This window comes from Protomyctophum parallelum, assembly GCF_964188405.1.
Source record: "Protomyctophum parallelum genome assembly, chromosome: 1".
Lineage (NCBI taxonomy): Eukaryota > Metazoa > Chordata > Actinopteri > Myctophiformes > Myctophidae > Protomyctophum > Protomyctophum parallelum.
Window position 1 is genome coordinate 57,048,331 of NC_139697.1, and position 15,200 is coordinate 57,063,530.

At 43.8% G+C, this 15,200-nt stretch overlaps 1 protein-coding gene across 3 annotated transcripts in view; it reads right to left on the minus strand.

Moving 5' to 3' along the window:
- Positions 1–15,200, minus strand: part of cadm2a (cell adhesion molecule 2a) — a 415,145-nt gene that overhangs the window by 68,382 nt on the left and 331,563 nt on the right. For all 3 annotated transcript variants that reach the window (XM_083777571.1, XM_083777570.1, XM_083777572.1), the window contains one exon: positions 1,385–1,537. In XM_083777571.1, the coding sequence (XP_083633697.1) occupies positions 1,385–1,537 (153 nt within the window). The remainder of the gene's footprint in view (positions 1–1,384; positions 1,538–15,200) is intronic.

Consider the following 15,200-nt stretch of genomic DNA (forward strand, 5'->3'; position numbering starts at 1 on the left):
AAAAACAAATGTATATGATCGCTAAGAAAATAATCGATAGTTGCAGCCCTAATTCAAACTAATAGTAGGAGGGGCCTGTTGGTTAGAGACTAGAGCATGAACAGACAAGTTCAAGGGTGCTAACTTCCCACCTGCTCACAGGTCTCTATGGGTAAGTACTAAATTACAAAAGATGTAATGGATACAAATATCTTGGAAATAATTAACCAATACCTAATAATTATAATTTTAATGATGAGGTTAATTATAATAATAATTATAATAATAAATTAATTAATAATAATAATAATAAATTAATAATAATTATAATAATAATTAACCTCACAGGTGCTTTGAAACGGTATTGTGAATGTTGTCAGTATGGATTGAGATACAAAATATGCCTTATATAGCACAAACTATCAATTATCTTTCAAATGTGTCTGGCATAATATGTCTTCATTTATAATAATTCAATTTAAACCCAAGCTTGTAATTTATTACTTCTAATTTCCATAACATACGTCCATGCGTAAAACCTTATTGGATTTGTTATATTAAACCTTGGGGCGCATGGGACGGAACAGTTGCGAGTCATTCCCTGGCCAATTTCACTTAACCCATTCTGACCGGGCACCCATTTTGGTGTTGGCATCATGTTATGCTTTAGCTATTGAAAAATAGCAGATCTACAAGCTCATATCGCGCCACCGAGTGGCGCGATACGAGCTTGTAGGTCTGCTATTTTTGAAAAATCGAAGACACTTTTAGAATCTGATCTCAGGTCAGAATGCGTTAATAATGAAACTGTCAGGATGTAATAGACATTTCTAGAATCTGATCTCAGGTCAGAATGGGTTAATTCATTAAATCTTCCCCTCTTTCTGGGCTTGCACCATTAAGCATTGTTCTATACTCTGAGATGATTTTCTCCATATCCTCGTTGAGTCTTTAATGTCTCGCCACATGCTTGTTGACACAGGGATCGCGGTAATGGTCCTGGAGAGCCTAGCACATCCATTAACATTAGCAAAAACTAATTGGTGAGATAATAAGACCCATGTCAGGAAATGAGACAATATTTGTATGGCTGCAGACTGCAGACAATGAAGAAGCAGTGTGTGTGTGTGTGTGTGTGTGTGTGTGTGTGTGTGTGTGTGTGTGTGTGTGTTAAACAGTGCAATTGTAAACAGCATACGTACAGTAATTGTATTGTAGGCACTGTATTCAGTAGATATAATTTCAAATGCTTCCTAGCTGAATTAATCCCACTCATTATCATCACCCACGGGTGGGTCGCAGGAGATTGCAATTGGGTTGGCTGGGGACCCCCAGAAATGCTTTGGCCATGTCTCGCAATGCTCTTTCCCTCACGCAGGCATCACATATAACACATGATACTCACCCAGAACGGTCAGGTAGGCCTTGGCTGTTCTGACAGGCATGGTGAACAGAGAACAAGTGTACATGCCCTCATCGTTCAGAGAGATGTCACTGATGCTGATGGTGAGTTCTGACCATGACGCATGCACCAGCTCAATCCTGTTGTCCCTCAGAGCTGCAGAGAGAGAGAGAGAGAGAGAGAGTTTGTTAAATTGATACTGAACATAATACCTTGCTTTTGATTGGTTGGGAGGCATTGTATGTATCTCCATAAAATATCCCAGCCTAGGTTGTGTGCGAACGTCGCGCATAATAACAGGACGGTCAGACAACAACATGCTTGATACTTATCTGGATCTACTGTCTACTGTCTGAGTGGAACGCCACAGGCATGACGGGAAGATGATATGATATGTGGGAAGAACACTGTCTATAACGTGTCTTCTTTTTTAAATATACTTTACTTAAATTATTCATGGTACAATTTATGCAGTCATATTACATTGAAGTTGGCATTTTGAGTACCACTCCCAGACTTATCCCATGTGATCATGTGAGATGATAATGGCGTGATGTTGCTGCGTTGGGGCAACCCTGATAATCCAGAATCAGAATTGGGTCGACGTGGTGTCTGTTTGCTATAGGATCAAGCTTACCAGCACTCCACTTGCCCCAGACTATTCATAAGCACTCTGCCTTGGGTCTAGGGCTTATATTATCCCACGCTCAATGTCTTCACATATTGTACAGTTAATATAAAACGTGTTATTCAGGCACATTTCAGCCACCTCTTTTGCCCATTAGCATTAGGACCACTCTACGCAACGTCGTCAAACAGCAACGCGCACCGATGGTAACATCATTCGACAGGCCAGGTTTCTTTCTAGTCTGAAGAGAATCATTATGTCTGGAGAGAATCATGTTGTGTGTGATGATGCCCCATTATTGCAACCACAGGTCACATTTACTATGAAAACGTGCAATTCCCGTCAGACAGCCCCCATATATGGTGCCAAGGTCTCGTGACATCACTATGACATCTGATGTCACAGTAAATGTGATCTGCTGTCGCAATTAAGCCCATATATGGAGATCCCTGATGTCATCAATATTGGCCAGCGACTCCACATCTGACCTCAGACCCTTAGATCTCCATATGGATATATGATAGAACCTGTTCTGTCATATCCTTCCCCATACATCCTTCCTCTTCCATATATCTCCCTTTTGAGTGATACCAGTGTCCATTCAAACTGACCTGTTCTGACATTCCACATGTTGATCTGACCTCATCAAACACTGTATACTCAAGACATGCTCCTTATATGGCCAGTACAGAATTCAATAGTGCGAGGTTGCTTTTCGCCCTTAGGTGTCTTACTGGTTTGCATGTTTATGGTAAATAAAAAAAATATTTCATAAGACTATGTGATTGCAACCATTATTTCAAAATCGTTTAAGATTTTTTTAATCATTTTTTTTAATGCGTGAGTCCAGTAGTCGAAAAGAGCCATTTGATGTCTACCGTCTCAGGCACACTAGATATATGAAAATGTAATCGGACCCCCAAGACATAGTGGGAATGAAAATCAATAACACAATACCAGGCCAAGAAAGTGAGTGCTGTAATGAGCATTCAGCAAGACGTGAAAGCTGAGATGAATTAAATGGAATAAGGAGGCTGTTGGTGGAATCTTGAAACTGGACTGCCATCTAGGATACTGATTGATGGAGAATGAAGAAATATATATATATTCTAATTTAGTTTCACGCCACAACACAGTCAAATCTTCAGCGTGCATTTGTCCTTTATATCTCTCATAGTATGTAGGCCTGTATTTTTATTTGACCATGAAAGTTGGGAAACTAAAGTCAACAGTTGATCATTGTCTGTAATCCTGTCAGGACATCTCTCATGAACCAATTTTGGATCCTGATCCACTGAGTGAGAGACCGTGACCTGTCTAACATTCACACAAAATCAAATAAAATACACAGGCTGCATATTACTCACAGACCTTGTGGGATTTACGGCAGAGTTAAATATTCTACTCACTTTGTTATGGTGGCCTCGGCCTCTCAAGTGATTTATTCTAACCTTCTTTCCCCAGCTGTGACACACTGCTACAATCCTTATTTAACTAGAAGAGCCAATAGCCTTTCACTCTACATCCAAATAACTCACACAAAGCACACGTCATTAAGGTGACTGTGCGTGCGTGCGTGCGTGCGTGCGTGCGTGCGTGCGTGCGTGTGCAGTACCCCCCACGTCATGGTAATTTCAAGGACGTCTCATTAAGACAAAAAAAGAAAGGATATTGAGGTCTTTATATCGGCTCTACAAAAACTTTAAAGGTACTGTAAAGGCTGTTACACCATCTGGTAGCATGGAGCACCTTGAGGTGTGCTGTGCTCATTGGCTAGATGGTACATGGAGCACCTTGAGGTGTGCTGTGCTCATTGGCTAGATGGTACATGGAGCACGTTGAGGTGTGCTGTGCTCATTGGCTAGATGGTACAGCCCAAGGTAGCTTTATGGGGTCATTTTAAATGTCGACTCTGGCTTTTGTGTGCACCCCAGACAGTGTTTAAGTAGATTGACTCAGTATTTATTGTCTCCACCAGGACGAAGGCATGGGGGGAGAGTATGTTTTGCACTCCGTCCGTCCGTGTGTCCGTCCGTCCGTGTGTGTGTGTGTGTGTGTGTGTCCGTGAGCAGCTAATCTCGGCCACCGTTAACCCGGTCGATGCCAAATTTTGCACACACACTCCCTGGATGCCAACGATGAACCTCTGCCCCAAAATTTCCAGAACGGCCTGTTATAGCGCCACCAGGAGGCCGCTTTGTGCAAAACAAGTTTTTGCACAGTACACCTACAGATTTTGTCCAAACATTGCGCAAATTGGTACACGGTCTCTCTAGAGCCATTCGACGAAACGGGTCTTTCAGATTTCTCACACTCCATCCTGATTGGTTAACATTGGCTTCCAAAGTTCACAGGAGTGCTCAGTTTCAAACAAAATGCTGCAAATCATGAACACATCGCGTGATTTCCGTGAAATTGTGCACGCACATTCCCACTAGGCCGAGGACGAAATGCCACATGAACAATTTCAACTCAGCCTCAAGGTGGCGCTATAACTGGCCCAAAAGTGTTTTTACCTCTAACTGCACGGATCTGTGGATAACTTTATATGCCAACTCCCTAGTTTACTTTTGTTGCCCTTTTATCCAACCACCAGATGAAGGCAAGCTGCAATGTCCTACATTCCTATCCTGGTGGAGACCTGTGCCCAGAAGGGCACTTTTTCTAGTTTTATCTGATATTCATTATCAGATACCCCCCCCCTTCCTCCATATAAACCAATTATCTAGCCGCCTAACCAAACCTTTCATAACCAATCTCTCAATCTGTAAACCAAAACAAATTAAATTATTTTCTTTTTACAAAACCTGACAAGATTTGACAGGAGGGAAAATTGCTGGAAGTGGTCATTAGTAAAGATGTGTTGATTTAGAGCCTACTGCCTATAATTTATACTGTGTTTTGCACGATGGTGTCAGTTGCCATCAACATCTGTTCTTTTTGGCAAGCAACACTGTTGAGCGATGGCATAAATCAGTGGTTCCAGGGACCCCTAGGGGTCCTTGAGGGAGTTCCAGGGGGTCCCCAGCTAAATGATAGTTTGGAACCAAATTGGGCTCTCAGAGATAGATTTGACATTAAATGGGGGTCCGTAGACTAATTCATGTCAAACTGGGGGTCCTTGAAATTAAACGGGTTGAGAATCACTGCTAGAGCCGTAAAAATCTTCTCTTATGGGGGTCCCTGGCATATCTCTTCAAATGGGGGTCCACGGGCTAATTAGTGTCAATTTGGGGGTCCTTGACATGAACAAGTTTGGGAACCACTGGTGTAAATAATTGAACTTATCGATACATTCTTCTGATAAACTTTGCAGTTTCTCATAAGCAATCCACAAACTTCTTAATGATGGCGTGCGTGCGTGCGTGCGTGCGTGCGTGAGAGAGTGAGAGAGAGAAATCTGTATAATGATTTTCAAACAGTGCAGCCTCAGAGGCAGAGTTGTCATTCAGTTGTCAGTGTTATTTGCTAATTGGCTTGACACAAGGTTCTGGCTCCGCCCTCTGCTCTTTGGGTAACTTCTTTTTTAACAATTTCAGACTTAACATTGTGCACTCAAGAAGAAAATAATTTATTGAAGCAAAACTCTTCGGGTCTCATTGTTTTCCCCTTTAGATTCACGCTGAAAGCTTCTTGGGGAAGTCATTAGAGAATGGAGCTGGTTATAAGGCAGCTCATGAGACAAAGAACAGACAAGAAAGGTGCGTCAGTAGAGCACAAATCTCCACCGGGAGGCATGTCCCACCTCCCTCCATCTTTCAGTCTGTCTGGGGCATGTCCCACCTCCCTCCATCTTTCAGTCTGTCTGGGGCATGTCCCACCTCCCTCCATCTTTCAGTCTGTCTGACACAGCGATGAACAACAACAACAACACCGCTGGCGTCCTTCCTCCTCAACCAACCTGCATCATGCTGGATATACACGCTAATATCCCGGTTGTGAATCCTGTATTCGCAAGGGCCGAGCGTGTCCCAGGCAAAGGCAGGAGACTGAGGAGTGACCTGCTACCCGCGACAGTCAAGGCCCAAGACACGGTCAACACCCCCATCTACAGGCATGAAGAGTCCCCGCATCCAACCACGGGGGACATCGCATCTGGAGACGGACCTTGTCGGCCTCATCGGCGTTCTTTCCCGGCTTTTTTTCCAATCGGGACCATGGCTCAATCAACCCCACCAGAGCCCTCAACGCCCTCAAACTTTGACGAGGAACCCCTCCCCCCACCCGCAGCCCAACTCCCGGCACCCCCCACCCTCCCCCCACTCCCGGCACCCCCCACCATCCCCCCACGGCAACCCGCGGCCGCAACTACTGCAGACATAAACAATGGACCTCCCTATTTTAACATGGAGGACATTAACAGTATTGCCAGCGTCAAAGGAATCCATTTGTTTCACCTGAACATCAACAGCCTTGGACCCAAACTGGCTGAGGTCAGACAAGTGTTCCAAAGCGGTAAGGTAAACATCCTAAGTTTCTCTGAAACAAAGCTGGACGAGTCCACCAGGGACCCAGAGATAGAAATAGAGAACTATACTATCATTAGGAACGACAGAAACAGGCATGGCGGTGGCGTGTGCATGTATATTCACAAAGACACTGAATATGTTACTCGTACTGACTTACAGCATGATGAAATTGAAACTGTGTGGGTTGAATTAATTTTCAAAAATGCTAAATCAGTATTAGTTGGCACCGTCTATAGACCGCCCGATCAGAATGGGTTCTATGATATACTTGAGGGGTGCTTAGCTGGGGAGGAATGTGTAGAGAAAATCCTGATTGGCGACTACAATACGGATATGCTTCATAAGGAAGCACCTGTGTTTAAGTCATTTAGTCGGTTTTGTGATCTGCATGGTGTCAGTCAGCTAATTACCCAACCCACAAGAGTGTGTGATTCTACTCAAACTGTCATTGATCTCATTCTGACCTCGGACAAATCCAGAATCTCCAAGAAAGGGGTTATTGTATGTGGGCTCAGTGATCATTTTATGATTTTCTGTACCCGCAAAATACAAAAACTAAAGTTTGACTGTCACAAAACAGTCATATCTAGGGACCTCAAAACCTACTCTAGTGAGGCCTTTAACCTAGAACTGGAGAGTCTGGACTGGTCCGATGTGCTCAGGAGCTCACTAGTCGAAGAAGCATGGCTTGGCTTTAAAACCAAATTTACATCAGTACTAAACATCATGGCTCCTTTGAGAACCATCAGGGTCAAAACCCGCTCGGAGCCATGGATGAATTCGGACATACTGACTGCAATGAAAGCCAGAGACAACAAATGCTCTGAACTTCTTAAATGCAAGTCCATGCTAGCCAAGCGCTTCGACAGTAATCTCCAGACCAAACTGTGCAACCTAAAAACCCAGTGTAACAAGCTAAGAAACGGTGTAATTGCCATGACCAAATCTGCCAAATGTAACTTTATCAATGATAAAGCCGAGGAAATCAAAAACAATCCTCGGGAACTCTGGAAGTTACTAAACAACCAACTAGGCTGTGGTCAGAAACTAAAAACCAGGTTTACTAACATAAACATCAAATCGAATAACACCCTCATCACTGACAAGCTTGATGTAGCCAACCACCTGAACATCTTCTTTACAAACATTGCAACAAAGCTGGTTAGCAAACTGCCCTCCCACTCTGGGCGTTTTGGTGTAGAGCACATCAAAGCCTTCTACAAAAACCTTGGTGTTTGTAAAGATGATTTCAAAATGGCAATGGTAACAACCGAGGAGGTACTTAAAAAACTGAGTGCCCTCCAACCCCACAAGGCCACTGGCCATGACAATATCCCCTCCAAATTTCTCAGAGACTCAGCCTTTTCCATAGCTCCAGTCATCACCCACATAGTTAACCTCTCCATCAAACAGGGACAGGTCCCCCAAGATTTTAAACTGGCCAAAGTAACCCCCTTGTACAAAAAAGGGAGTAAATTAGAACCCGGCAACTACCGCCCTATTTCTATTCTAAGCTCCATCTCGAAAGTGATGGAAAAAATAGTCTATGAACAGGTTGAAAAGTATCTTGCCACTAATAAATTGCTGTACGAGTTCCAATCTGGTTTCAGAACATCCCACTCCACTGACACATGCCTCCTCTATTTGAGCGACCACATCAAACACGAGGTGGACGCTGGAAAATACTGCGGCATGGTCATGCTGGACCTCCAAAAGGCTTTTGACACCGTGAACCACTCCATACTGGTTAACAAGCTTAAAGCTATTGGTTTTGATAGCACATCAGTGAGCTGGATGCAATCCTACCTGGAGGGGAGAGAACAGATGGTGGAGGTGAACGGAACACTGTCCCCTCCCCTCCCAGTGAGCTGTGGCGTCCCACAAGGAAGCATACTAGGGCCTTTACTGTTCCTAATATATGTTAACGACATGACTTCAGCTTGTGACTGCAGCTTGTTCCTGTTCGCAGATGACTCAGCACTGCTGGTCTCGGACAGGAACAAACTGCAGGTTGAAAAGACCCTCAGCTCTGAACTCGGTAGAATCTGCACCTGGCTCGCTGATAACAAACTATCCTTACACCTGGGAAAAACTGAATCCATCCTCTTCGGATCAAATAGTAATCTCAGCAAGGCAGATGGCTTCTTGGTTAGAGTGGGTGACAATATTATCACACGAAAAGATCAAATTACCTACCTAGGTTCCATCCTGGAGGCCAATCTTTCCGGTGATAAGATGGCCACCAACGTAATCAAAAAAGTCAATCAAAGAACAAGATTCCTTTACAGGATCTCCTCACTGGTCAGCAAAAACACCTTGAAGACCTTAACAGGAGCCCTCGTACAAGGTTTCTTTGACTATGCATCCACCTCTTGGTACCACAGCACCTCAAAGGCCCTTAAAACAAGGCTCCAGACCTCCCAAAACAAACTGGTCAGGCTCCTACTTGGCCTCACCCCCCGAACCCACCTCACCCCTGCCCACTTTGACTGGCTGGGATGGCTTAGGGTCGACGACAGAGTACAGCATCTTGCAATGGGTCTGGTCCACAAGATTCGATACACCACCAAGATACCCATGTACCTGTCTAAATACTTCCTTAATGTAAACGAACACCCACAACACCAGAGGGAGTGCAACAAACCATGTACAACCCAGATTCGGCACAAACAAGGGACAAAATTCTTTTCGCTCCTATGCCACCAAAATGTGGAACGCCCTACCAACAGTCATTAAGACATGTGAATCCCTTGACTCCTTCAAAACCGCTCTCAAAGGGCACCTACGGATGGCTGCAATTCGAAACTGGCCTCTGTAAAATCTGAATCCCCCCCACCCCCCCCACCCCATTTTCCCTCACTGTATATTGTATCTTTTCCCTTTTTTGCTTCCCATATGATGAATTTAGCTACATAGAAATGTCTATTTGTATGTCTCTAAATGTTTGTATGTCTTTAAATGTTTTGATGAATTGAACAATGTGGACCCTGTTGTAAACAAGTGTAATGCTTAATTGGGTCGTCCACTCACAGTTGACAGTCTTTGTATTGAGTTTGTGCTTAAAATGTACTGTAAATTCTACAAACTGTTAATAAATATTTCAATCAATCAATCAATCAATGTCCCACCTCCCTCCATCTTTCAGTCTGTCTGGGGCATGTCCCACCTCCCTCCATCTTTCAGTCTGTCTGGGGCATGTCCCACCTCCCTCCATCTTTCAGTCTGTCTGGGGCATGTCCCACCTCCCTCCATCTTTCAGTCTGTCTGGGGCATGTCCCACCTCCCTCCATCTTTCAGTCTGTCTGGGGCATGTCCCACCTCCCTCCATCTTTCAGTCTGTCTGGGGCATGTCCCACCTCCCTCTATCTTTCAGTCTGTCTGGGGCATGTCCCACCTCCCTCCATCTTTCAGTCTGTCTGGGGCATGTGATAACAATGTTTTGGGGTTGGTGAGCGTGTGTGTATGAAAAGGCAGAGGACAATGGGGTAAGGGATAATATAATATTTCATAGTTTGGGTGCGACCAGAGTTGACAGGCTGTATGGACACAAACCTTTGGAGAGTGAACACACTGGAATGATGCAAAAGCGGACATGTTCGCCTGCATGTCCATGCAAAGATTAATAGGGTATATGCACACAGAATAACTCTTCCTACTTCCGGGCCTCTTCCGACTTCCTGGTGTTCCAGGTGTCACTGATGATGCTAATGAAGGCTCTGTTCTATTCTGGTCAAACAGTGTCAGGGTTCTGCTATTGTGCATGTTATTGGCTCACTGGAAACACTCTGTTACACCAGTGGGTCTCACAGTAGCCTCATAGTCTCACACTGTCCTTGAGTGGGTTCCACAGACCACATGGCCCCGTACGGGTAGTGTACAAATGGAATCAAAATTGGACCAGCACCAAATGGAGCAGAGCCTAAATTAGTATCATCGGTAACACCTGTGAAGGAAGTCGGGAACGGGGCCGGACGCAGGAAGAGTTCTTTCCTAAATGGCTGCTGTGTGTTGCGTACCCGATTGTTGTGCTTCGCGTCCACACACCGTCACGCATTATCCAACAATGAATGACCAAAAGTGTTGCCGAACAATATGTTTTGTATGCATAGAATATCAACTATGTCTACAATATAGGTATGATGAGGTGGCATTTCAGTATGTTGCTTGTGCAAGGCAAGTGGGACAGGAGGCGATAATAGCTATTTGTTGTTTAATGCTCTTTAGTTTGTCCACATCTTTGAATGTTTATGAACCACAATGGTTATTTTGTGACATTTTATAAATGTACTTTTATGCTGTAAAAATACGGTATTAAATACAATATCATGGGATACATATTCCAGTGCTCTGATAATGACCATGTTAAAGTGATATTTCACTTTCAAATAAACATAAAAAAATACAAAAAAATGAAAAAAATCACAGACCCCTCATGCATTAGGAGGACATTCTAATGCGTGAGGGGGCCGTTATTTTTTAATGTTTATTTTATGTGAAAGTGAAATCCCTCTAATTCACACAAAAGTAAAAACTAAAAGCTGTAAGTTGAAAGAATAAATGCTGCATCTGAAGTTATTTCTTGTATTGTAGTCTGGCCCCGTCAGGTATGCTTTTGGATTGAATAGAATAACGTAGAACTCAACAGCCTACAATAGACAGCATACACACTAGAACTCACAGCCTACAATAGACAGCATACACACTAGAACTCACAGCCTACAATAGACAGCATACACACTGGAACTCACAGCCTACAATAGACAGCATACACACTAGAACTCACAGCCTACAATAGACAACATACGCACTGGCATCCTAGCCTGACACTGAAGCCTGAATTCTCATTTTGTTCCACACTTTCACTCCATTATTCATGACATATTTTTTTGAATAGTGCCTTTCACATGTCATAGCTAGACACAGTCTCCTGTCTAGAAGACTTTAAGTGCATGGCAGCAATAACAAAAGGGGGAAAAGAAACATTTACTTTACAAACAATTCAGTCCAGTCACAAGTTCTTGTTAATACTTTTCGTTGCTAAAATATTTATAAAACCCACCGACAGGCTTTGCTTTTGTTTTCAAGACGATATGACAAAATGTTCAAAAGTTGCAAAAACAGCAGATTTAGAAGCTCACAACGGGTCACATTGTGACGTGTTGCGAGCTTGTTGATCAGTCATTTTGAGCTTGTTGATCAGTAATTTTGAGCTTGTTGATCAGTAATTTTGAGCTTGTTGATCAGTAATTTTTAGCTTGTTGATCAGTAATTTTGAGCTTGTTGATCAGTAATTTTTAGCTTGTTGATCAGTAATTTTTAGCTTGTTGATCAGTAATTTTTAGCTTGTTGATCAGTAATTTTTAGCTTGTTGATCAGTAATTTTTAGCTTGTTGATCAGTAATTTTGAGCTTGTTGATCAGTAATTTTTTAGCTTGTTGATCAGTAATTTTTAGCTTGTTGATCAGTAATATTTAGCTTGTTGATCAGTAATTTTTAGCTTGTTGATCAGTAATTTTGAGCTTGTTGATCAGTAATTTTGAGCTTGTTGATCAGTAATTTTGAGCTTGTTGATCAGTAATTTTGAGCTTGTTGATCAGTAATTTTTAGCTTGTTGATCAGTAATTTTGAGCTTGTTGATCAGTAATTTTTAGCTTGTTGATCAGTAATTTTGAGCTTGTTGATCAGTAATTTTCAAGACTTTTGCATGTCAGTGTCAAATAATGTATAAAATAGGACATTAATTTCTGAATAAAATATAAAAAGGCGGCGTGTTTCCTCCTCCGCGTCATCAGTGCCCATACCCGAAGGCGGGGTTGGCGAAAGGGCCTTTCTGTGTGGAGTTTGCATGTTCTCCCTGTGTCCCCTAGGGTAGGTACCCTCACAAAAACATGCAGTAATCCTGGTCTATAAACTGCCTCCCCCTGGCCAGCCAGGGGGAGGCAGTTTATATAATAATAATAATAATAATATCTCAAACTTATATAGCGCTTTTCTGAGTACCCAAAGACGCTTGAAAAGAGGTGGGTTTTGAGGGTGGATTTGAAGGTTTGAAGGGTAGGGGCATCTCTGAGTGCCTTAGGGAGGGCATTCCACAGGGTTGGGGCAGCAAAGGCAAAAGCTCTATCCCCCCACGTACGGCGTTTGGTTTTGGGGACGTCGAGGAGACCAGACCATCACCAGACCTGAGGGAGCGAGAGGGGGCATGGCGTTTGAGGAGGTCACAGAGGTATGGGGGAGCCAGGTTATTTAGTGCTTTGTAGGTGGTCAGGAGTGTTTTGAAGTGGATTCTTTGTTTAACCGGTAGCCAGTGAAGGTCACGGAGGACAGGTGTAATATGGTCTCTGGAACGGGTACTGGTGAGCAGGCGGGCAGCTGAATTCTGGACATATTGCAGTTTATTGAGGACTTTGGAGGTGGTGCCGTAGAGGATACTGTTGCAATAGTCAAGGCGGGATGAGATGAAGGCGTGGATGAGTGTTTCGGCTGCGGAAAATGACAGAGAGGGTCGGAGACGGGCAATGTTCTTGAGGTGAAATAAGGCGGTTTTGGTGACTGACTATATGATGGAGGGGAAAGGAACTGGTTGGAATAACGTGTTCCTTCCTTATGTGTATGTGTGTACATGCGTGCGTGCGTGCGTGCGTGCGTGCGTGCGTGCGTGCGTGCGTGCGTGTGTGTGTGTGCGACTGTGCGTGCGTGCGTGCGTGCATTTGTCTGTGTGTGGGTGTGTCTGTCGGTTTTGTCTGTGCCATGATCACAGCACTGACACATATATGACACAAACACATTGACACATGATGACACGCTTTTATCTTCCGTCATTTGCCATGCCATGGGAGGAATGGTTTAGCATGGCTGGCTTCGGGCTAAACAACTCCAGTAAATGACATTGCTGTTCTAATCAGTCTGGCTAAACGACAGCTGCTCTCTCTCTCTCTCTCTCTCTCTCTCTTCCCTTGCAGTTTGTTCATCTGCCCTGCTCCCATTCCTCACAGCACCGGTTATCTCTACATGGCATGCGTGCCAGGCCTGAAATGTACCGATAGGCACACGTGACGTACTGTATCTGGAGGACTGACGGCTGCACTGTGGGGTGAGTACGTTCCTCTGTGTCCGCGTGTGCGTGCCTGCGTTTGTGTGTGTGTGTGTGTGTGTGTGTGTGTGTGTGTGAGAGAGAGAAAGAGAGAGAGAGAGAGGGTGTGTGTGTGTGTGTGTACAATAGGCAATGGCGCAAGACCATCAAATCAGTTTTACTCGAACACACTGCCAGTTCAGCTAATGTGGAAACCTGTCAGGATAACAGGATATTTGTAGTGATTCATGCATTATGTACACAAGACAAGAACTGGAAGACTATACGCATTCTTCTCCATCCCCCTTCCTCTGTCACTTTCTCTACCACTATTTCTCTCTCTGTCTGTCTCTGTCTCTCTCTGTGTGTGTGTCTCTCTCTCTCTCTCTCTCTCTCTCTCTCTCTCTCTCTGCCCTTTCTGTCTCCCTCTCTCTTTCTCTCTTCTCTTCCCCACATCTGTCTATGTTCCCCCTCTTTATCGCGGTCTCTCTCTTCTAGGGCTGAGACTATCGATTATTTACTTCGTGATCATCCCATTAATACTTTCCGAAAAAACAGTGTCGTGCAAAAATCTTGACGGGTTGTGAGCTTGTATATCTGCTATATTTTCGCAATTTTATGCGTTTCGCCTATAACATGCCCAAAATAGGGATTGTTTATTAATCCATAACTTCATCAACTTAATATCTATAATCCATAATTTATTTGTTTGATTAACTGTTCCCGCCTGGACTCTCTCTCTCTCTCTCTCTCTCTCTCTCTGCTCCAGTTTGAAGAACACACGCCCATATTCTGTCCACACAGTGACAAACTCAACATAACTTCTATTTCACTTCCATCTTATGCAATGCTTAAGAGTGTATAGCAGTGCTCCCCAATAGGCGGCCCGCGGGCTGCCTATTGTTTTTGACATGCACAGGCTACTAAAAAGTAGCCTGTGCATGTCAAACTGGGCATCCTTTTCAAATGGGGTCTTGCCCTGAAAATGAATTTTCAGGGCAAGACCTCGACCTCGCGCGTGCAGACTTGGCCCCCAGCCTGGTACCCTAGTCAAAATATGGCCCTTAACCCATTCTGACCTGAGATCAGATTCATACGAGGTTTTCGCCGGACACACACTGGTCTGATTAACCCATTCTGACCTGAGATCAGATTCTAAAAATGTCAGTCGCTCTTCGATTTTTCAAAAATAGCAGACCTACAAGCTCGTATCGCGCCACTCGGTGGCGCGATATGAGCTTGTAGATCTGCTATTTTTAAATAGCTAAAGCATAACATGATGCTGACACCAAAATGGGTGCCCGGTCAGAATGGGTTAAGGACATTTAATTGGGGAACCCTGGTGTATAGGGTAGTTAAGCAGTGCTAGTGGATGGGGTAGTGGGTAGTCTATAACAAGGGTCCCCAAACTTTTCAGGATGCGGCCTAATAATATTTGCACTGGGAAACCTCCACCCGGACAAACACTTGAAATGGTAGGCATTACAGTTATATTAGTTTGACTAAATTATCTCACAATGCGTCCTTTTGAGTTTGTAGATCGGCAATTTTCACAATGTTTTCCTTTCTTCCACGTAATATTTGAAAAGTGTGATTGTTGAGGGGCGCCAGTCCCTCATATGCCCAGCTTTCCGGGCTCGTTTAAACACA